At 41.4% G+C, this 21,635-nt stretch overlaps 5 protein-coding genes across 6 annotated transcripts in view; 1 reads left to right on the top strand and 4 right to left on the bottom strand.

Moving 5' to 3' along the window:
• Nucleotides 1-1,977: 1,977 nt before the first annotated feature.
• On the bottom strand, nt 1,978-6,674 carry jdp2a (Jun dimerization protein 2a). Its single transcript, XM_035673374.1, has 4 exons — nt 6,477-6,674; nt 4,284-4,501; nt 3,394-3,498; nt 1,978-3,284 (listed from the first exon to the last, which is right to left on the bottom strand). Exons 1-4 carry the CDS (start codon nt 6,562-6,564, stop codon nt 3,099-3,101), a joined length of 597 nt encoding a protein of 198 aa, XP_035529267.1. The 5' UTR covers nt 6,565-6,674; the 3' UTR covers nt 1,978-3,098.
• Nucleotides 6,675-7,144: 470 nt separating this feature from the next.
• Nucleotides 7,145-9,998, bottom strand: fosaa (v-fos FBJ murine osteosarcoma viral oncogene homolog Aa). The gene is made up of 4 exons (XM_035673432.1): nt 9,828-9,998; nt 8,949-9,176; nt 8,514-8,621; nt 7,145-8,415 (listed from the first exon to the last, which is right to left on the bottom strand). The coding sequence occupies exons 1-4, from the start codon at nt 9,963-9,965 to the stop codon at nt 7,747-7,749; spliced, it is 1,143 nt and encodes a 380-aa protein (XP_035529325.1). The 5' UTR covers nt 9,966-9,998; the 3' UTR covers nt 7,145-7,746.
• A 2,493-nt stretch (nt 9,999-12,491) lies between these two features.
• mlh3 (mutL homolog 3 (E. coli)) lies at nt 12,492-18,937 on the bottom strand. Of its 2 annotated transcripts, XM_035673540.1 has the most exons (12): nt 16,132-18,937; nt 15,911-16,012; nt 15,727-15,806; nt 15,494-15,598; nt 15,320-15,404; nt 15,157-15,225; nt 14,914-15,022; nt 13,604-13,763; nt 13,472-13,495; nt 13,301-13,379; nt 13,038-13,189; nt 12,492-12,936 (listed from the first exon to the last, which is right to left on the bottom strand). In XM_035673540.1, the coding sequence occupies exons 1-12, from the start codon at nt 18,722-18,724 to the stop codon at nt 12,865-12,867; spliced, it is 3,630 nt and encodes a 1,209-aa protein (XP_035529433.1). In that variant the 5' UTR covers nt 18,725-18,937; the 3' UTR covers nt 12,492-12,864. The 2 variants fall into 2 exon arrangements, with proteins under 2 accessions (XP_035529433.1, XP_035529434.1); XM_035673541.1 differs by lacking the exon at nt 15,911-16,012.
• A 1,103-nt stretch (nt 18,938-20,040) lies between these two features.
• Nucleotides 20,041-21,216, bottom strand: acyp1 (acylphosphatase 1, erythrocyte (common) type). Its single transcript, XM_035673539.1, has 3 exons — nt 21,130-21,216; nt 20,828-20,915; nt 20,041-20,427 (listed from the first exon to the last, which is right to left on the bottom strand). Exons 2-3 carry the CDS (start codon nt 20,906-20,908, stop codon nt 20,212-20,214), a joined length of 297 nt encoding a protein of 98 aa, XP_035529432.1. The 5' UTR covers nt 20,909-20,915; nt 21,130-21,216; the 3' UTR covers nt 20,041-20,211.
• Nucleotides 21,217-21,260: 44 nt separating this feature from the next.
• Nucleotides 21,261-21,635, top strand: part of LOC118336803 — a 3,032-nt gene continuing 2,657 nt past the window's right edge. Inside the window, exon 1 of the mRNA XM_035673537.1 lies at nt 21,261-21,362. The gene's annotated coding sequence lies outside the window, so the exon portion shown is untranslated. The remainder of the gene's footprint in view (nt 21,363-21,635) is intronic.

Raw genomic sequence — 21,635 nt, 5'->3', positions numbered from 1 at the left:
TGTGCATGTCATTTGATTTTTGGTATTTGATTATTGGCAAATGTGTCTGAGAATTTGCAGCAACACTATAATAAACTATAATATCAACAAAAGCAGGTCCTGCATTATTACCTAACATATATGAGAGTGGGTCAGGTGGGGCCCAACAGAGAATATGCCCAATATCCCCTCAGAGGCTAATCCAGCCATGGGTTTAGGTCTATTTAAGAATACTAATGTAATTGAACATGCCAATTTTATTATATATTTTGGCTTTTTCGTGATCATAAGAGATCAACTCACCTGATTCCCAAAAACTCCAATGGAGCAGGCGGTGGAGACCTCATCCACGCCGAACCAGACCGATGCCAGGCGGGAAGGCATCCCGAGGATGAAGACCTGCGCGAAGGAACTCGCAAACTGTCCGAGCATGGTCACCCCGAACAGATCGGGTTTGGCACTTGCCACCTTGATCCACGTCCCGGCGCAGTTGAGCGCGTTGGCCAGCAGCGCGGTGACCCGCAGCCCCTTCTTATCCAGCAGCCAGGTGACCGGGAAGATTAAGGGGATGTAGGTGAGCATGTAGATCATGGACAGCCAGTCCACAGCGAACCCGTCCACATTGTAGAACTTCATCATTATGTTGCTGATGATCCCGTACTGGATCCATTGGTACGCGTTACTCAGGGAGTAAAAGCTGAACAGGAACACGATCGCCCAGCGCCTCTTGTATAAACGCGTTGGGGCCGCAGAGCCGCTGTCACCGTTTGGGATGCTGCTGCATTCAATGTGGTCCACGGCATCCGGACCCTGCGCTCCCAAACGTGGGCCGTTATCCTTCGCCTCCTGTGCGCTCCCGTCCTGTGAGGCCCGCTTATTATCTCCCATTTTCTGCTTCAATTAAAACGAGCGCACTCTGAGGACAGCAGGTCTCCCACCACAGTAATAACCTAAGCTAGTTGAAATGTCTTTGAAACCAAGAAAAAAAATCTATAAACTACTACTTTCCGTCCATGTGACAAATGCAAAGATCACTCACTATTACCAAAAGGACTGAGATTATTTCAGACTTCCAAATGACTGAGCTGCTGTCCAGAAGTTCATTTCTAATACTTGAGCTGTCTGAGAAATCCCCTTTATTACAGACACTGGGTAAGAGCTCACCCGACTTTTACTCCTCCCAGCTGCTGAGATAAGAAATGACAGTGACTGTGAAGTGGGACACACCGACCAGTCAGCCAAAGCAGAAAAAAACTTAACAGAGAGTTTGTGCCAGTGGTACAAGTTTGTCCTTATTGTTGCCTGTTTCCTCTCCTGGTGAAACACTGCAGAGTATCACCCACAAATGTATTCTATTCAGTCATATTCTTCTAATTTATCATAAGTTTGCCATTAGTTCTCTACTTTTAGCCTACTGCGTTTAGTTTCTGTAGTCTCAGTCACCACCATGTTAATCTGCAGGTTAAATCCCTCCTGTCAGGAACAATGAGCGCCTTGTACTTTTGTGCTTATTACTTAGTACATGCCGAGAATTTCTGTTCTTATATACTTATATTTTTCCATGTAAGATTAAATGTGGATCAAATCTGGACTCAGCAAAAATGTGATTATGCCATTAGTCACCATTTGATTAAAAAAAATATACAAAGGGAAAGGCATGTGAGCAGCTTTATGACCTAAAGCAGAATCACATTTGGATGGAATAAAGTTAAACATATAAAGTATTTTGCTTTATGAGACATACAGTCCAATTTAGCAGCTTTTCCACTGTTATAATAAGTGTTAGCCAGAGCTGAAACAAAGCCCTACATCTGCATGATCATGTGTGATCCCAGAAAACAAAGTTTAAAAGTCAAACCAATAGAAATGTAGGTACATGTATATACAGGGTAAACCAGCTTGTGTTGCTACTGACCACCAGGTGGCGCCGTTTACCAGAGATTTTGGTCATTAAAACATTTTTTCAATTTTGTAGGACTCAACAAAAATACCAGGAAAAAAAAGAAACTAAACATTTATTTCATATGGAAATACAAAATGGGATTTTGTGATAGCTTATATGCCAATATAACACCATATACAAAAGTATAAAAAACATAATTGGTAGTAACAATATGGTAACAGAAAATAAAGTACAATGTAAACAGTCTATATATATATATATATATATATGTGCATACATGACGCCTGCGCCAAAACATAAGAATAAAGAAAAATAAAAAAGGATCAACTGCTCTGCTACTAAACGTATGAAAGAACAAAAGTGACCAGAAGATCATGAAGGTTAGTATGTAGTAAAAAGGCTTCTGACTGTTTCTGTGGGTGTAAGTACTTCATACTGTACCACCACATATCATCATCCATATGTGATGGTTAATGCATTCCAGTAATTATTCTTTCTATTTTACTAAATGTATCCTCATGCCCTTCTTTCCTCCTACTGCTGACTTCTAGTTGTATTTCAGTTTCACATTAACTAACACAATGCATTTTAGTAAAGTCATTTTGGGAATACAGATGTCTAAAATAAGATGTCTGTTTATAGCCTGATCACATATATAACCATTGTTTTTAGGTTATCACTCCAACCTCACTTGAAAACAATAATATGAAATGCTGTTGAAACAATAGTTATATGATAACTTGGCGACAAACAGACAGCTGTTTAATCAAATTTAGCTCAGCTTTAGCTTAGACTTTTAAAATAAAATAAAATGAATTAGTAAATTACCAAACTACTTACTGAAATTACTGAGCTGACATTAACCACTAGGAAATAGTGGTAAACCTTTTCTGCAACCATATGGCATAAATCAACCATAAAAAAACAAACTGAATGTATGGGATGTAAGGTTTGACTTCATACTGATAGTGGCGGGAGCACTGATGACCAAAATGACAAAGACATGGGAAAACAAGATGGACAAACAAAGAGAAGTTTGATTTAACTGCCAAAACCGTTTCCAATCTTATTGGATCCACATTTTGTGGTGTAACGCTCTGTGACTTAAGGTAGGAAGACTTGGCGGCTGGTTCTCCTCCGTGACCGAGGTCCAAAGCTAAGTGCTGCTAGTTGGCTGCTTCTTCTCAAATGTAAACTGTCGAAAGTCGTCGCACCCTCACTTGGCCTCCAGCTGCTGCAGCAGAGGGTTCACCTCGCTCTCTGGGGTTTTCACACTGTCTGTCCTGACAATACATGTGGGGCGATGGCGGTTAAGCATGAGGATCAGTTGCTGTCGTTCGAGCTTCAGCTCCTCAATCTGGGCTTTAAGGTCAGAGTTTAACATCTCTAGTCTCTCTGATTCCTGTTAGAAGAGAGAAAATGACTGACATGAAGTAGGAGTGGTGTTTTGGCTGGTACAACAGATAATCATAAAGAATTTGAGAGTTTAAAATAATGACAAAGTGTCTCACCTTTTGTAGATAATCTGTCCTCTCTTTCTTTTTGTTTCGACATCGAGCTGCAGCCACTTTGTTTTTCTCTCGTCTTCGTTTCCTCCTCTCTTCCTCTTCATCTCTCTAAACAACAGTGCAGGTAAAAAGGTTTGAGGATAAGTTGTGATGGACTTGCTGTACATAAAGAAATATTACCTTCTTCACAATACATTGTCATTTGCCTATAATAGCAGTATGCTTTGGCCATGCCTTCTTCACTTAACATCAATGAGCAACTAAATAAAAAACTATGACCTCTTCCTACGTCTTGTGTTTTTAACTTTGCATGCATGTTGATCTGTCTCGGTCACAGTATGCACACAGTATGCATGCTCATTTTATTCTAGAAGTAACACAACTATAACAAGACATAACTAAAACCCTGAAACCCAAAACAAATAAATTATATTCTGCACTACTATCACTACAACCGAGCTACCTGCACTGTCAGTTAACAAAATCACAGATAACACGCTAATATCAATAGATCCATCTGATTGTGTGACATATTTTCCTCCATGGTGGAAAGACTCCAACAGTATATATTTAACAACAGTAACATGTCCCACTCTGACCACTAGGTGGATCTGTTGATTAAGATATAACACAACACTGTAATTGCAAAGGTGCTTTCAGTTCAAGCACTTGTTTAAGCTATATTAAGCACATTTTACATATAGCTAAGCTAGAATCTGTATGATACATTTAAAATACATCTGCATCTCTTCTTTTCACTGTGGCTAAATCCCATAAAAATAACACATAAATGTTCAATATTTAGAAAAAAGCATGTAACCTGAGTAAAGACTCAAAATACACTATTTACATTTACATTATATAGTTATTCAGCTACTCAGTGTTTCTTATACCTCCGTTTTGATCACTAGGGGCCTCTTTCCTAGACTGTCCAGGAAGTGCAGAGGTGACAGCATGGTACCAAACTCCTGGAAGTCACCAAATTTGAGTTTGTCAGTCAGCGTGGTGGCTGAGATCCCAGCCAGTGGGCCCAGGCTGGGCAGGGAGCCTGCTGTCACAGAGGGATCTGGGATTTGTCCTGGCATCGTGTCAGACTCGGCTGTGACCACAGCTAGGAGGCAGAGGGAGAAAATGGGAGACATACTCAGACGGCAACTAAATCAGATCAATGCAAAACACACAAAACACTGTCTGCTTGTTATAGAACATACTGGGGTATGCTTTATTGTATAGAAAATAGAAAAAAGCCATTTTACATTAACAACTTAGAGGCAAATAGATATATAAGTGCTTCATTTGACCTACAGTCTTTTATAGGGCTTCAAGGAGGCATTTCCCTGAAGTGCACTGCTCCTTTCTAGCAGTCAGACTAGCTTTCCTGAGATGAATTGCTGGTCTGTTACAGGAGCCGGATGCTGAGGTTGTTCTCATTAGGCTATTTTATGATTTTGCTTCTTTTCTGGAATGAATATACCACAATATATAGAGATCAATAATTTACCTAATTTAATCCCTAAAGGCTAAAAGAGAGATGAACAAGATTGCACAAAGCAGAGTCAGACAAATACCCCCTTTATTTCAGGAGAGGAGAAAGCTAGCCATTGGCAAGAAATACCCCTTAACTGTGGTTTCCTCCCTATGAGGGAGACTTAATGTCAGGGGAGAAGAATGTGGCTGACAAAATTCAGAACAATGTGGTAAAGTCTGACCCCAAATCTGACTTATTTTGTTTTGTTTAGCCAAGTAAAAAATAAAGATGACATTGTTTACTTCCAACACTTTTTTGCTGAACTGATTTTATACTGTCTACCACCAGCAAATGGCTCAATTTGAAAATGCTGAACATGAACATTTAAATATATCCAAAGACAATGAGCAAAGCCAGCCAAAGGCACAGGAAATTACTACAACAGCTCAGCGGATTTCCAAGCCACATGATGCAGCCAAAAACTACTATCTGAGGTCAATTACTCAGACCTTTTGCCCACAGTGCAGGAATAAACAGCAATATCTGTCACTAAACACACACACACAACTTCACTAAAGTAAACAGCCACCTGGCTTATTATCATCTGATAGCACATATGTATGGGGATTTTAATGGGAGAGTTGATGTGGGACCAATTATGCATCTACTGAGTAGTTGTGCTGAGAACATGAACTTGCCTGCATGAGAACCTCACATGGGAATAACTTTCCATTTTTACACTTCTCCAAACTACAGGTCAAAAAGACAAAGGGGAACTTGAAATTCTTCACGAAAACAAAAAACTAAAGCGAAACACAAAACCACCATGGTTCATAAAGAAAGATTCCCAGGCCTGCAATATGGACTGATGAGTGCTATTTGAATAGATTATAATTCACCGTTTATTTATTATTAAAACTAATTAAGCTATTAAACATCCTCTGGTCATTTTATTATACCCCTGAAAGTTCAAGAAACCAATTCTCTTAGACTGATTATTCTGTATTGTGACTATTTATTTGTATGTATTTTTACAAAATAAAATCCCAGGTTAGTTTATGAATACACATTTGCAGTACTTGTTAAACCACCACACTGTGTTGCAGCATGCATACTGAAGCCATTGGTCAACTTGAAAGCGGAAGTTTTTCTTCAGTGCGGCATTCATCTTACGTAACTTTGTCTTCCCATCAGAGAGCTGCAGCGATAAAATGTTACAGCTTTTCGTTCACGTCGGATTTCGCTTCGGATAAAGCACATTATAAAGAACCAACGCACCACACCACTATGAAGGACAGACAACAGTAAATAAGAACATTCTGTTCTGAATTGTGCACGCCGTGCTTCCATGTAAGAGGAGCATGCAAACAAAAGAAAATGATCCTTTCTGCAGCATGCTCCATAAGATGTCAGGTCTACTGAACACCCCAAGATAGAAAGACTTTAAAAAAACTGAGAGAATGCAGCGGATAGCAGCTTCTAACCGAAAACATCACAGACCTGCTGGCTGCCTGTTCACAAACTATGCTCGTTATGACCTATGCGTGGCGCGCCAATAAGCTATTCAATATGGGAAAAAATGATCCGGTGCTCGACTTATGAAGTTTTGAATACCGACCTGACTTTGATCCCAGGTGCAACAAATGTCCTTTCTTCTGGTCAGCCGAGGGTCGAGAGTAGATTTTAAAAAGTGGAAATCGTTGCATCAGCCCGATTTTAAACGTGATCCCAATCTGGGAGGATTTGGGAATGCGGAACTTAGGCTATGCCAGCCAAACGTAAGCAGGGATGTAAAAAAGTACATAGTGGGGGCAGAAGTGGGGAAGTCGCACCGCTCCTCCCATAAAGAAACACTGAGGCTGCAGACTGCAACGACAGAATGTGGCTCGGATCGGATGGAGGCCTGCACTGGAAATACAGTGCGACCACGCATCTACACTGAACCCCAGAACTAATGCATATGGACATTTAAAAACTTAATCATTTAATTAATTAGGTTTGGTGAGAAACTGAATGCATGTTGAAGGAATATAGTGATTCCATAAAAATGAGAATAGTTTAAATCTGCCTTCCTTTGTAGAAGTATGACCTTATAATATAAATGTATTGGATTAATATATAAAGTTAACATCCCAGTTGAGGAATGTAATATTCTCATCTGGGTTCAGAAATACATTTGTATTTCTTATTTTTTTTTCTAATTTCTGATAGAGACAGATCGCAAACAACAGCACCAAACACCACTCTGAATGTAGATTTATTATAATTATTCAGCAGCATAGATAAGCAATCAATGCTCATTTACTTGTTTTTAAATTTAACAAATAAGTCAAAATCTCAAAGGTAAAAAAATAAATCATAAGATACATCTTGATAAGATATATAGTATATAGCACTGGATGTTTTCATGGAAAACTTTCAATGAGGTTAAACCACAGTTGATGACATTGAGGTATGCAGGTACTTAACATGGACCAATATGTAAATACAACATTTACAGCAATCAATAACACTTTTGACACCAAAACACAAAACCATACTGTAACATTAAAATTCCACATTACATCTTAGATCTAGTAACAGATCCGATATATATAAGCTTTGAAAATTATTTGGAATTTCTCAGCATGCGTTTTTTAAAATCAAAACTTTACTTCAGTCCCTCCTGTAAAAGTAAAATCCATGCTTTTAGCTACATCACTCAGTTGGCTATGTATCTGGAGAAAGTTTATATGTTTGCTTAGTCACACACAAGACATTTCATGAATGTATTCCTTGAAGTGTTACAGCATACTGTGGCATATGTTTGTTGGTATTATTTCAAAGTCAGGAACCTGCAGAACAGAAAAAGAACCAGAGAGATCACACAGATCACTTCCCTCTGTACATTATAAAGCTAGGAGAGTTGGAGAGTTTAGAATATCAACAGATTCAGCTTTGCCCCCTCCGCCTTTATGGCTGTCTAGTCCCTCTGTGAGAGAGTCCAGCTCGGGGCATGCAAATGTGAACACAGACAGGTAGCTGCTGCAGGTGGGCGTGGAGGTCACCACAGGAGTGCTGAGAGGCTCCAGGTCGCTGGAAACCGACTTGTACAGGGTCTCCCAGTCCGAGACCCCGAGAGAGCTGCTCAGATCTATGTCTGGCACGGATCGAGCCGTCTCCATGGGGGTTTTCTCCTCCAAACTGGGCAACATATTTTCCAGTAGCCCCTCCTTAATGTCCAGAGAGGGCTCGAGATCGCAGATGTTGATTTCAGCACTGGCACACAGCAAGATATTGGAGTTCCCAGAGATGGCTGTGGATGGATCACTGGGGATGTCCATGTCCTGGAGCGAAGGAGCTTCCTGGGTGCCATCCTCTGGAAGTCTGTCCTCGTCTGGACTGGGTGGTAGCTCTGGGGACCCCGTGGGCTCTTGGAAAATAGACTCCATCTCTTCTGACATCTGGCAGACTGGTTTATGTGTTGCAAGGATAAATTCAAGCCGCTCTTTCTCTTTGAGGAGGTTGGCTATTTCCGTCTCCAGGGCTGCTTTTTCCTCCTCCAGCTTGTCTGTCTCCTTCAGATAGATCGACATCCAAAACATCATCCACATTGGAAAACACACAAACAGTGGGTGCAAATGACAGCTGAGTAAATGCATCACTGTTTACTTACAGCTTGCAGCGTGTCGGTGAGTTCCCTCCGTCTGTTGCGACACTTTGCTGCGGCCATTTTATTCCTCTCCCTCCTTATCCTCTTCTTCTCTTCCTCCTCTGGAGACAGCTGGGATGTGAAAGAAATAATTCAGTTATTGCCCTGAAGAATCCAGACCGTTTCATCCTCTAATCCGCTACATCCGTTGCCAATTCACCCTCTGAAGAATGGCAAAAGCATGTTTCGCTGCAATGCGTCTAAAAATAGATCATTGTTGCAGACTTGCTGTGACCTGAATATAAATTGACTGCCTAAGGAAGGCACACAGCCAGCACACGGCACCAGAGGAGCATGCACAATAGCTGTTGCACACAAGGACTTCAGATTGGCATATGTAAATTCACACTATTGACTATTCTGTCCAATAGCAGGTAGACTTCATCTGAGCAAACCTACCTGCTCTGTTTTCCCCTTTCTGACAGCATTTTTTCCCTTATTCCCGCCCTCTTTGGGTGTCGCCTGGTGAGAGCTTTGTGGTTCATTGGCTTGCTTGCTACCCAGAGACGGGGAGACAGATGTAATAATCGTAGGCTGGACCATCCACTGGAAATCTGGGGTAGAGGAAATTGCAGTGACTGTTGGAACAAATGGAGTGTCTTCAGCGCTGGTGTCTTGGCAGAGCTCCTGAAAAATGGAAATAATCAACAATGAGTATTAATAGATATTTATTTTTAAACATAAATATATTCCCATGCTATTAATAATTTCAGGTAGATCTTGTTTTGGTGACAAATAATGTGTTTAGAGTCTAAAACAGAGGGTGGCCTGATTGTTATATTTTCTTGAAATATACCCGACCAGAAATAGCCTTCTCCGGATCAATATTTGACTTTATCATTGTTTCTGACGTCAACACTGACGCAGAGATGCTGTGGAGTCTCCTGAATGGATTTATTTTTCTCAATGAAGCGCTGCATCGACACGCTCACATTTGGTCCCAGGACGTCGGAATCATAACAACCCGACCAAAGGATGCTATTTTGTCACATTCCCACCCGCACTGATCTCTGGGCAAATGATGCAGCACATGTATCACAAACGGTTTTGTTTTTTCGTTTTTAAATTAAGCGCACGCAGTTAATTAAAATCGTATCAACCAGTTCCACCTCCCTCCCTGCCCCCCTCCCCCCACCGTGAAGATAAAAGCATTAGGGCACTCAAGTCTGTAAATCACATTTAATAAAATATATATATAAAAAAAGGGCTGTTTTCATCTGCTTGTAAACTGCCTCCCGGGCTGCACGCTGAATATATGATCAACAAAGCCATTCATACCTTTGCATTGCTCTCTGAGGAGGAAGCTGGAGAGCTCGGCTCTTCTGGCGTCTTCTGGCAGAGTGTCCCGAGAGGAGACTCTGTCCGGCAGGTGGGAGAGACTGAATCCATGTCGGGCGTCAGGTTGTTGTGATACATCACGAGGGGGGGAGAAAAAAAAAAACACACACACACACACACACACACGAGTCCTGATCAATGACAAATATGACTGTGGCCTTCCGCTGAGCAGAGCGGCTCGGGTCTTTTCTCCAGGTATATACCTGGTAACTGGACGACTAGAATGCAAGCCCCTCCTTTTATGCTCTGCTAGAATTTTATGAATGAACCAAGACTGTACCATCCGCGGAGGGGGAGGGGGGGGGCAGACTGACAGCCATGCAGGCCTACATTTCGGGGTAAAAAGAGCATTATTTGTATTCGTCCTTTTGTGTATGTTCCCAGATGAATAATATGGTAACCATTTCTGTTCGATTTATTCACAACTACATCCTCGCACTGGAGTCAAACAGCAGTTTTCACTCCCATTCATAAAATATCGGCTCCATGTGAATGCAATGTGAGGTGAGAAACGTGAGCCTATTTATAAATACACATATGTAACCATTCCATGTGCGATGGACAGGCTCTGGTGCGTTCATTTAACCAGGGCTAAAGCTCACTTATGAGATTAAGAGTGCACAAATATCCGAACAATATATCCACTGTGTTTTTTTTGTTTTGTGTAATGTGCAAAAGCTCATTTATTGCAAGGTCGATGCAAGCCATTTTTTATTGAGCATTTCACAAATATAGTAGGCCTATGTCACCTAGGATATAGCTTACATATTTACTCCGCTTACAGGTGAACTCCAAAATGAATTAATTTCGCCAACCCCATTTCATTTATATGAAAAACATCCTCCATCTTTTTTAAACTTGGCCGTGTGACGGACCTCTCGGTGAGCTCAGCACTCTGGGACTGCCTTTTCCAAAGATAACAATCGAGGGCTGTTAGCAGACATAATGAAATGATGCTGTATTGTTTACTTGGGGAGGAGGAGATGAAGAGGAGAGGCTGAACATGTGGGGGCGGAGAAGTCACGTGACACGATGGGGGGGGGGGGGGGGGGGTGATTGGCTGCATTTGACAGGAGCAGCATCATCTTTCACTCCCATCACAACAAGGGATTGGTAGCATGGCTACACTTGGCGTTTTCCTACTGATGCAGGTCTTTTCGGACCTGCTGATTGCTTTTCAATGCTACCTTGCGGTCAGCTCTAGAAAATGTCTGCAAGAACATATCCACCAAAAATGTGCTGGTCTCAGGCGAGTACGAAGTCAGCCAACGACAGAAAACTACAACTAATTTAAAAGGTACGACAGCGTGAGCACCCGTGATATAATGGCAGACTTACTACAGACTGTCTTAGCAGAACAAAGAGTTCAAAAGTGCAAGATTAAAAAGTAAGACACTGGATCACTACATCCTCCAATAAAACACACATCCCTGCAAGTTGTGTTAACTATAAATAAAATGGAGGGAAAAGGTAAAAATCAAGCTTTTATTTCTTTAAGGGCATTTTATAGAGCAAGGAAGTGTGTCTCTTTTGAGAGAACATTAGAGGCAATTTTGAAAACAGTCTGATACCATATGTTAAGAACATTGTATGATTTTCCTGTTTTGCCTTAAAGATCAGTTCTTGTCTAGTCTTATCTCAAGATATGAACATATTGCTTCATCTTCCAGCTTTAGCAGGCTGGCGCCCAACTTTGGATCCACTGAGTTGATAACTGAGATAGTGAAAACCCCCTCTGTTAACTCTTTCCTTTAAATCGCTGATTATTTCGATACATGCTGTACACTAAAGAAAGTGCCACACAGGGACATTTTTTTTCCATTCTCCCACAGAAAATCAGGATCAGTTTGACATTTGCTTCTACAGCAGATCTCCTATTGTTTTCTGTCAAATAATTTATAAGGGATTAATGCTCATCTTCAGGCAGTGGGAGGGTCCCAGACCAACCAGTCGAACCGAACATGAATCATGGCGTGGAAGCGAAGAACTACGCAGAGGTGAGGGACTGTTAGTACTAGTATATCAAAGATCATGAGTACCATGAGTATTCATCCAAACCACGACTGATTAATGAACTTTGAGACAGCAGTAAGAAAGATGATCACAGCATCTAAACATATTTGATAGATTTTAGTCTTGAAACCTCTTTGTCAGATTGAAAACGTGGAGAAACTAAGCCCCCCTTGAGGCGAGGCTGAGACATCTTGAGCATCTCTCACAGTCCACTGCAGATGACTTTAATTACTTGAAGAAACGAGGGACAGAGATGGAATACATAAATGGTAAATGGATAAAGCGTTATGTTGAGTGTGTATGTCCATCATCACTTGCAGCTAGGCTTTTTTCTATGGATTCAAGTTTTCCATCATTTGTCCCCTTTGGCCACATCCCTGTGTGAGATGTCATAGCCGGGGTTTTGCCTTTAACAGTGGATGGAAATCACCTGCTGTTAGGGGTGTGGTCAGAAGCAAGCTTGGGGTCTGAAGTCAGAGTTGCAGCAGTTTTCTCATCTGTGTGATTCATTGCTTGTTGTGTCTGAAACTATGAAGTTGACTTAAGTGTTTTACTGCTATATTATTATCTTAAACAGCTTCCACCAACACACCATTGCTCCTCTTCAGCATTATTTCCATGAGTGCATTGACCATGTGGCATGTTTTCTATTAGAGACGGTTCTTCAAGGCAAAGAAGTTGTTTGACTGAATACATTTTTTCCAGCACAACCCGAACTCAGCTTGATAATCAAGTGGACCACATGTTTGGAAACAGTTCATTTATTTTAGCGTTTCCTCTCCTCTTTCTCTCTTCTTACAAAACGTAATGTTATTCATTTCTGACATATGTCTTCGTATGAATTTACAGTTGCTTTGGTAGAAACCAAAAAGTTTTGGCCACATTGACTATTTCAGCCATGTTATAAGGGAATTCTTATTACATAAAGTTACATAAAGTACACATTTAAAAAATACACACCCACTTATCTATTTCCATATAGTTCCCACGCTTTATACATTCTTCTCAGCTTCTGCAGGTTGGGTTTCTGTGATTCCTGCAGGGACAAGAAATGCTTAGTCACACCAGATTGTTGTGCTGTACAATGCCTTGAATACTACATTTAGTATAGTCAGGTGTGCTACTCCAGTCTGGTACCTTCTGGTCTTGGTCCAAATGGAGGATGTCTACTAAGGGAGCAATGGATGGACGGCCGTGGGCACACTGGAAGGGCAGCTGGCAGGAAGACAGGGACGCCACCAAGCTGTAGCACTCATCTCTACTCAGGCTGTCATTGAATTTGATGGCACCTGTTTAATGGATACATGTGATCTGTGTGAAGTAGTGTAACTGGAATTTATTGGATCACCATTGCACAAAACAAATTAACTGAAAGATGAAGAGAAGTAATTTAACCTTACCGTGGCATGCTAGGGAGGCTAGCACCTTCAGCACAGTGAGAGGCAGAGTCCCTTTAACTCTACCAGTTGAGCGGAGTAACTGAGATCAAGAAGAAGAAATGATACATGTTACCCTTTATTGAGTAGTAAGATCCACACAGAAAGGTTTAGAGACTAGAGACACGAGCTTACCTCAATCTGCTCTTGAAGGTACTCCTGATGTGTGAGAAAAAACAAATGGTAAACATAAGGGGATAGAATCGTAAAACCTACTTTGCTAAATGAGTGAATGACTCTAAATGAGTGAGGTTTCAGAAGTTGTACCTCAACAATAGGCTTGATAACAGATGGTCTCCCCCGCCTGAGCTCATTGCTCTCCTTTTCCATGAAGCACAGTGGTACCTTCCCTACAAGAACTTGTGGAACCGCGGCCTGTGAGAACTTCACTTCTAGGCCCAAACTCCGTAAATGTGGCTGACAAGACCTGCAAGAGGAAGGGTCAACAGTACATCAGCAATACAGTAAACACTTCTCAAACAATAATGACATTGTAATAATGTGCATGGTATGAAATAAATAGGTTGGAAATAAATACACCAGCTGAGGTCAGTATTCAGAATAGTAAAGGAATTAAACATAAAAGAGTTTAAAGAGCTGTGTGATGCAGTTTAAATAACCGCACACAGAAATGGTGAAAGTTGGTTTATAACATTTGCACATCTAGCTTCTGGCAAGAGGATAGTTTGTTCTAGGTTAACAAGATGTAAGTGGGAGGATGACAACAGGCTTCTGAGGTGAGTGACTGTGTGTCGGTATCTGTGAGGCCTCGTATCATCAAGGAATGTAGATCAGAACATCTGAATCACAAAAGGGATCAGAGCTCCAGGACATCCTTCCTGAACCATAATCGAGGGGGAAAAAAGCAGATTGTGGCAGTTACAGAAACAATACCTCCCTGCTGGCACATGTTCCTACAAAAGGACTCCTTCCTCTGTCTGAAAACAGAGATGATTCTTTGACAATGCTCCAATTAAAAGAAAACAAAGTGAAAAAACTTACAACCTTTGAACGTAACTAAATTAAAACACGTATTTAACCAAGGCATTTTACAGTGTACACTCTACTATTAATACGGGCTACAGTAACAGCAGTATTGAAGCTACTGAATGATGGCATACGAGCCAAAGTGCTACATAACAGCTCTGGGTTAAGACAGAGGTGAAATGAGGCTGCGTCACTGCACCCACCCTTTCTGTCATCTTTATTGCTGCCATACTTCACCTCATTGCCAAAACTGCTGCTGGGTGCCTCGTTGTTGTATAGAGCAGACAGCTGGCTCCTAAACCTCAACCGCTTTACTGCCAACTCCAGGGTAAGTAAATCCATCAAGCAATGACAATGCCATCACACCAAAGTAAAAACACCAGTGTATCCTAAACACCAGCACATACAGGACAGAAGACAGGTCCTGCATCAAATCAACTGTAAAAAAAATTAAATAGTCCATTTCCATTAAACTGGCAGAATTCTCTTTAATAAAAGACACTCACTTAAAGATATAGCTTCTCTCGAGCTGCATTGTGAAGGCTACAACCAATCATTTTTGAAAACCATGGCCATATAGAAAAACACACCTAAGCAGCCTTTGCTCCTCGTCTGTTACACTGATCTCAAGAGGTGGCAAAATGGTTGATGAACACAGACGTCTCTCCCCTGCTGCATCTGGGTCATCCTCATAGGAATCTATGAAATGACATACAGTTATCACTGTAGTATCACATCAGAGTCCCAACAACAGCATTATTAATTCAAAAAAATTAAAATTCTCAATATTAATACTGTGCATTCTGCGTTAGTGTTTTTTTTTTTTTTTTTACCTGCAACTAGATTTTCAAGTCGAACTCTCTCGTGTGCAGCGTGTTGATCCACCAGCACCAGAAGGTTTCCTGGGGTTTTAATGTCAAATGCATGAGGAGGTGATAAAACAACAAATGACAAAATGGTGAAGTTCCTGTCTATACCTTCATTTTCTGTCTATACCTTCATTTTCTGTGACTGCTGCAGGGTCTTCATCGCTTGTATTGATAAGACATGCAAGAAACTTCTTATCCACTTGATGAATGACCTACAAGGTAATTAAAAAGCAATTACTTCATGACATCAGTAAAGGCAACATTTTGTCAGAACATCCAAGAAACCAAAAGAGAAATTTGCCTTCATTGAGTTAATCATGGCTTTAGAAAAACGGTATGGATACAGGATGTTGTGGATCTTGACAGCCAGTCCGTCAGCCTGCCCACTGGATATATCCACACCAACCTGTTGACACAGTAGTTCATAATGTATCATTAACACACAAAAAGGCAACTTAAAATTTAATGTCTGTAAACACTAAACTGTAGATACAACAAGTGGTATAAATCTAACCAGCAAGCGCCAAAATTTACCGTAGGAGGTCGGACAAACACAGGATTATTCCATTTTGAGTACAATGAGGTAAGAGAGTTGGAGCTCTCACCAGTATCATCTGTAAGACAGACAAGATCATACATAAACACAAACACGCCAATATTCATGTCGTATCTTGTGTGTGTGTTAGGAACATTACAGTTTGATCTGTCTGCGAGGTACCTCTGCCATCAAGCCCTGAACTAATCACTCTTTCTGTCCTGGATTTAGGCAGGAAGGGCAACACTAGATCCAATTGAAATGGGTAACATCTGTATTCCATCCCTACAGTGTAAGGAACAGGAACAGCAGGGACATTGAAGGTATTCGGGGTTAATGTTGACTTCCAGTGACCATCATGTCAACATAAACTGCTGAGAAGCACAGACAAACTATAAACTCACCCATTTCTGAGATGACACTAACTGCCATGTTGGTGACATCAGATGTACAGCGTGCGGTTGTTTCTTCAGTGGGCGGGTCCTCGTATCGGCTGAGTCCAGTCACTTTGTTGATATAAACTGTCTTTCCCACAGATGTGTCATAGTGATGAAGCCAGTCACCGGACGTTGTACTGCAACCCGGAGCTGGCTCAGGATTCAGTGCAGTGTCGCAGTGATTCTCGTTGTTGTTGCTGTCCTGGATGCCAACATTACCTCCACTGAGACCGGCTGTCGCCTGCGAGGTAGTCCTGGTCAGGTGTGGTAATATTTTTGAATTGTCCGTCCTGTGTTGTTTCAAATGGCAGAGTTTAGCTGCCAAAGACGTTTTGCCTCTATTCTGTGCCGACACTGGTTTTAACTGGCTGAAAACTGAGAGGGTTGGTGGGCTTCGGAGACCACTTTGTGTCTCTTCTTTTGCTGTTTCTGTAACATTGCCATCTTGCTGATCTTTCTGGCAAACCATCAAGTTATGGGGAAAGCTGCCTGTCTGAGGGAGTCTAGTATTCATCTCTTGAAGAGTCTCATGAGAGAGTAATTTCAGCTCGTCGTGACTACCGTATATTCTTCTAAACTTCTCAAGAGATCCAGCCTCCTTACCCGAAGACAACTTTTGACAAGTTACAATTCTGGGAATCTTTGAGGGAATAAAAGGAGCAAAGTCTTTACATATTTTCTGACACGGTCTATCAGGACCTGCATCCAGTGATATTTTGCGTTTTGATGGAAAGGATCTCTCTTCACATTTCTGTGCAAACATTTGCTGGTGAAATACTGACCTGTTAATTTGGGACGAGTCCCGAGTCTGCAGACTGTCATGAATGTATGGATCAGACAGGCTTATCTTTCTGTTACTTAATAAAATCTGTCCGTGCCCTTCTGTAGCCTGGCAGGGTATTTGTTCAGTACTGTTTGAATCAAGCAGAATTTTTTTAGTGCTGCTGTCTAGTGAAGTCACCTTACTGGTTAAGGTAGTACTGTCTAATCTTTCCTCCCTTTCTTTTTTGAGTTCCAGTTTTTCACTTTTAAGTTGTCTAACTGACCTTGACATACATACAATTTGAGAGCCTCCCCCAGCTTCACTGAACACTGGCTGCTGTTCTTCACTAGTGTTATTATCAGATGCAGCTTCCAGTCTAGCCAGATCACACAGCGGCTCAGCTCCACACTCTTTGTTTATGCTTTCTCCACTTTTTATCTCTTCCAACTCATTTGCGGTTATCTCTTTCTGCCCCATTTGTTCAGTCTCATCTTTGCACTCCATCGGACCAGACTCCTGGCAAACGCTGTCCTCACATCCACAGTCGTCTCTGCGCTGGCGGTGAACAGGATCAGACGCCAGTTTTGTCCCAATACTGCAATCTAGTGCGGACACACTGCTAGTTGCTTGGCCAGCGTTGCCACTGCTGTGCGCCTCTCGGCCTGTATCGTGAGCGGCAAACAATTTGGGAGATACGCAGTCCAAATCATCTTGAGAAAGTACAGCCACCAAGTTCTCCCGGCTCATGAAAGCTTTCACTGCCTCTTCTATACATAGCAAAATGCCATCCCAATCCTTGAACTCTATAAGAGTTTTGGCCGGCTCCAGACATATGTCATACTCTGAGTAAGAGCATTTAACATTGATGACGTATACTCCATGCAGCTCTTGGCTTCGTTTGTGCTTGGGACTCCTGATGGCAGGCTGCCAGTCTGGACTGTCACTTCTCTGATTTGAACTGCTCAGCCTGCGGAGGAGAAAGTTCAGCAGCTTATGAATCCGGGTTTTCAGGAGCAGTCTGTCGTTCACATACAGGAACTGCAAGCTGCTGTTGTAGTGACCTTCTCTGCCGATGTAGCCCATCACTTCAAACTGTCCATGTGTGTGGCTTACCTCTCCCAGTTTCTGTGCTCGCCCAAGGCTGTGTATCTGAATGAACCTGTGGTAGGTGTTTCTAGCTTTGGGAAGCTGCACCATCATGGCTCCTGTGCAGTCATTCTTCAGGGTGAAAGACACAGAGGGATGCATGAGAGAAATGGCCTCCAGTCTCTGTCTGATCCTCTCACCCTCCAGGACAGCGTCCATCCTCTTCCTCCGGACAGGCATGTTGTGAAAGAAGTTACAAATGACAACAGTTGTCCCTGCACAGGGTCGAACAGCGTCTGACTCAAACACCACCATGCCCTTGCCACCTTTGAAGATTTTGACGTGAGTTTTCACTGATGACCTGCTCCGGGATGAGATTTCTACGAGCGTGGCTAGAGACACTATACTTGCCAGGGCTTCTCCTCTGAAACCATACCAGCGGAGGTTGTCAAGGTCTTCAACAGAGCTGCATTTGCTTGTGTGGTATCTGTTTCCGATGCACTCCATGTCCTCGGCATTCATCCCAGCGCCGTTATCGATTACCTGAACTTTGAACGCCTCCATGTCCATCCTGATTCCCACACAGGTGGCCTCGGCATCGACGCTGTTCAGGATGAGCTCCTCCAGGCACTGCTGAAGTGAGGGGATAGCGACACCAGAGCGAAGTTTCCCCTGGACCTCTGTAGGCAAACACTTAATCATTGTGTTCATTAAATGCAGTTCTTTCCGCTACGTTACGTCTCGTACCTTGTCCTGACTGAATACACTCTCAACCTGGTTTAAAATAAGCCGTTACTAGCTAACGTCCCGTAACATTAAAACGTTTTGCCGCCTCACAGCTCGTTAGAAGCTGTGTGGATAAATAAAATAAACCACTAAAACCATGCTAAAATGTAACTGAGCTACTGTTTGCAGTCAACGTGGAACAACAAGAGACGACAGTAACATCTAACAGCCAAAGCTAATCAAAGTAACGCCATCTCGTGGTGTGAAGGACCGACAGGGTCGAGCGCCACCTAGTGTACAGAGTGAGCTCTCTCATGTGTTTTCAACAGTTTTCACTTTCACGAACCGGCATTGCATTATCCTTTTATTTTCAAGTTAAATTAATTAAATACGTGTAAAACCTTACTTAATTTTATTTCATAGAGGTTATATGTTTTTCTCTTTTCCATTCTTATTAATCTCTTTGGATTCATGTCCCCCATTGTCAGCAATACTGTGGAATATGTTTAGATTAACATTGTTTCTTATTATTTTATCTCTTAGACTCCTATTATATTTCTATTTTCTACTTTTTACTATATGTTTATACCCTATATATACATTTATATTCTATATATTGTGTTAGATATTGTATATAAGTACTATTCTTTAACGTTGTGTGAGTGGAACAACTATAGCGAACAAATTAAGTATTTCTGATTCTGATTCATCTTACATTTTATGTATTGCTCTTTATTTCCTAAATATAACAAGTCAATATGTCCGATTCCATCACATTTTTCTTTATTTTTCTCTATTTGCCTGATAAGATTGTATGGATTTTAATTCTGCATGCCAGTTTTGTTTCTGTGGATATTACCTCTTCTTGTATTTTCCTTGCTGTATACCTCTTGGCATGTCTACTTTTCTCAGTGTGAAATTCTTCGCAAGTATTTCAGATTAACTCAAATTAAGGATAAACTGATTCTATATATTCGGCTATTTAGTCAGTGTTTCTTTACAGCCACCTGCAGGGCAGCAGACATTTATCACCTTAAGACTCTTCAGGCCGATGAAGACACCAGCGACACATTTCAAGGTCATACCATTGTCTGTTTGTTCAGCAGGATCTTTACTGGACCCATTCAGAACTGATTTACAGTCCGTTAACAGTCTCTGTTAAATAATGTTGTCACCTCTGATAATCACTCAATCATGTTCCTCTAAATGTTTCAGTCCACGTCCCTAACAACCAGGTTTTCTGTGTTAAAGCTGATATAGCCTTGTCGTTTAGTACAATAAAACTCAATGTAAAGCCTTCATTCATTCATATTTTTCATTTATTGATGTAATTCCATATAATGCAGATGTTAAAGAGACACACAAACACACATCTGTTCAGTTAATTATATTAGGTGCATTCCAACCAATAAAAATAAATAAATAAATATATTCTTCAAAGTTAACACTACAGGCACAATCTATAGGCTACTTTATTTTACTATGTTAAAAGAGGAGTGTTCTAGGCTATCGATTGATTTTTCATTCTTGAACTCTGCCTTGGTTATGTGCGACTTGGGGCTCCCGGTGGTCTTCAGCCATTCTTGCATTTCTTTCACCTTGCTGCGTGGGCCTTGCAGCTGGCCCTGAACCGTTCCTGCGCTTGTGTTTTGGACCCATCCAACCAGGCCAAGCTTCTTCCCTTCTGCCTGGAAAATGACACACCGTGAATTAGAAGATAGCAGAGGTCGGCTACTGATGGAGAATATGGCTGTGATTGGATAGAAGGGAATACTAGTTAGATAAGTTCTTGATCAGATCTTGAACACTGTTCAGAGTTACACCTCTAGGCGTTGTATATAGGGCAAACACTGCTTGTCATTTTCCAACTTAAAGAAATTAAACAGTTGTGTTAAACTGAAGAATTACAGCATTACAAGTTCATTGTTGCCCTTGGAAATTGTAACAACAAACTCTTGAATCAAGGTCCACTTACTAGTTTCTCATGAGCTTTCACCTACCTTCAGATAATATTTTGGTCAAATTAAAACCTAAAATGCCACTTTTTAACACAGGCCTAAGCTAAACTTATGTCACTTTCGAACTCACTTGAGTGTATTTCCGAAAAAATACACCTTGCACTCTGCCGAAAATTTCATAATCCACTGAAATGAGGTCTTCTTTGGACATAGCGAACCTAGAAAAAGAGAAATAAGACAGTACTCGGGTGCTGGGACTATATTTTAGGGACCCCCATCATGCATCGCGGGGGCTACGCTACAGCTACTACAAGCTATGCTAATACAATCTGTTCCTGTTCAAACCATTTGAAACCTTGATAATTAACAACTTTAGCTTCGTATTCGGACTGCATGAATACACCGTAGCTCGCTGTGTGTAATATAAGTCACCTGAATATTGTCGGGAAGCCGAGAGACAACCAGAAGGACCTCGATTCAAACACATACGGGACCTCGTTTCAGGAAGTGATGTTGGAGAACGGACCAATCAGAGAAGACCAGAGAAACTTGGTGGTTTCTAGGCAACTAATGTAAACGTTGGGAAGAGGACTCTCAACCGTTATTACGGTTATCTCCGGGTGGCTGTATTTGTAGCTGCCTTTAATTCAGATGAAACAAAGACAGTAAGTGTTTCAGACCCGGTTTTAGGGGACATTTTGTTAACCACAGATGTAACGTTAATACCAAGTAGATTGAAGCTCGCTACATCTTTTTTTTGACGTTGACCTTTATCGTTTGAAATGAGAAATGTCGTGTGAGCGATGTTTTGTTTTATGTTTAAGTATTTATGGTATTTCAGGAGTGAAAGCTATTTTCCACTTTAGAGTTACTTAATGGCTGTTAACAGTTGTCTACCATATCACATGTTCTTCATCAGCAAATTAACTCAATGTTGG

This window comes from Morone saxatilis, unplaced genomic scaffold, assembly GCF_004916995.1.
Source record: "Morone saxatilis isolate NCDOM2014 unplaced genomic scaffold, NCSU_SB_2.0 Contig3, whole genome shotgun sequence".
Taxonomy (NCBI): domain Eukaryota; kingdom Metazoa; phylum Chordata; class Actinopteri; family Moronidae; genus Morone; species Morone saxatilis.
The sequence above is the reverse complement of the archived record's forward strand: the minus strand, read 5'-3'. Positions and strand labels throughout refer to the sequence as shown.

Excerpts from the sequence above, each read along its gene's own strand:
- jdp2a (XM_035673374.1), bottom strand. The coding sequence starts at position 6,564 with ATGCAACGATTTCCACTTTTTAAAATCTACTCTCGACCCTCGGCTGAC. Across the intron at positions 4,502-6,476 it reads GCACCTGGGATCAAAGTCAG|CTGTGGTCACAGCCGAGTCT; the intron begins GTCGGTATTCAA and ends TCTGCCTCCTAG. Across the intron at positions 3,499-4,283 it reads CCCTAGTGATCAAAACGGAG|AGAGATGAAGAGGAAGAGAG; the intron begins GTATAAGAAACA and ends ACTGTTGTTTAG.
- fosaa (XM_035673432.1), bottom strand. The coding sequence starts at position 9,965 with ATGTATCACAACAACCTGACGCCCGACATGGATTCAGTCTCTCCCACC. Across the intron at positions 8,622-8,948 it reads GAAAGGGGAAAACAGAGCAG|CTGTCTCCAGAGGAGGAAGA; the intron begins GTAGGTTTGCTC and ends TTCACATCCCAG. Across the intron at positions 8,416-8,513 it reads TCACCGACACGCTGCAAGCT|GAGACAGACAAGCTGGAGGA; the intron begins GTAAGTAAACAG and ends ATCTATCTGAAG.
- mlh3 (XM_035673540.1), bottom strand. The coding sequence starts at position 18,724 with ATGAACACAATGATTAAGTGTTTGCCTACAGAGGTCCAGGGGAAACTT. Across the intron at positions 13,380-13,471 it reads ACCTTCAAGAGCAGATTGAG|TTACTCCGCTCAACTGGTAG; the intron begins GTAAGCTCGTGT and ends TCTTGATCTCAG. Across the intron at positions 13,190-13,300 it reads AGCCTCCCTAGCATGCCACG|GTGCCATCAAATTCAATGAC; the intron begins GTAAGGTTAAAT and ends TCCATTAAACAG.
- acyp1 (XM_035673539.1), bottom strand. The coding sequence starts at position 20,908 with ATGTCCAAAGAAGACCTCATTTCAGTGGATTATGAAATTTTCGGCAGA. Across the intron at positions 20,428-20,827 it reads TTTTTCGGAAATACACTCAA|GCAGAAGGGAAGAAGCTTGG; the intron begins GTGAGTTCGAAA and ends GTCATTTTCCAG.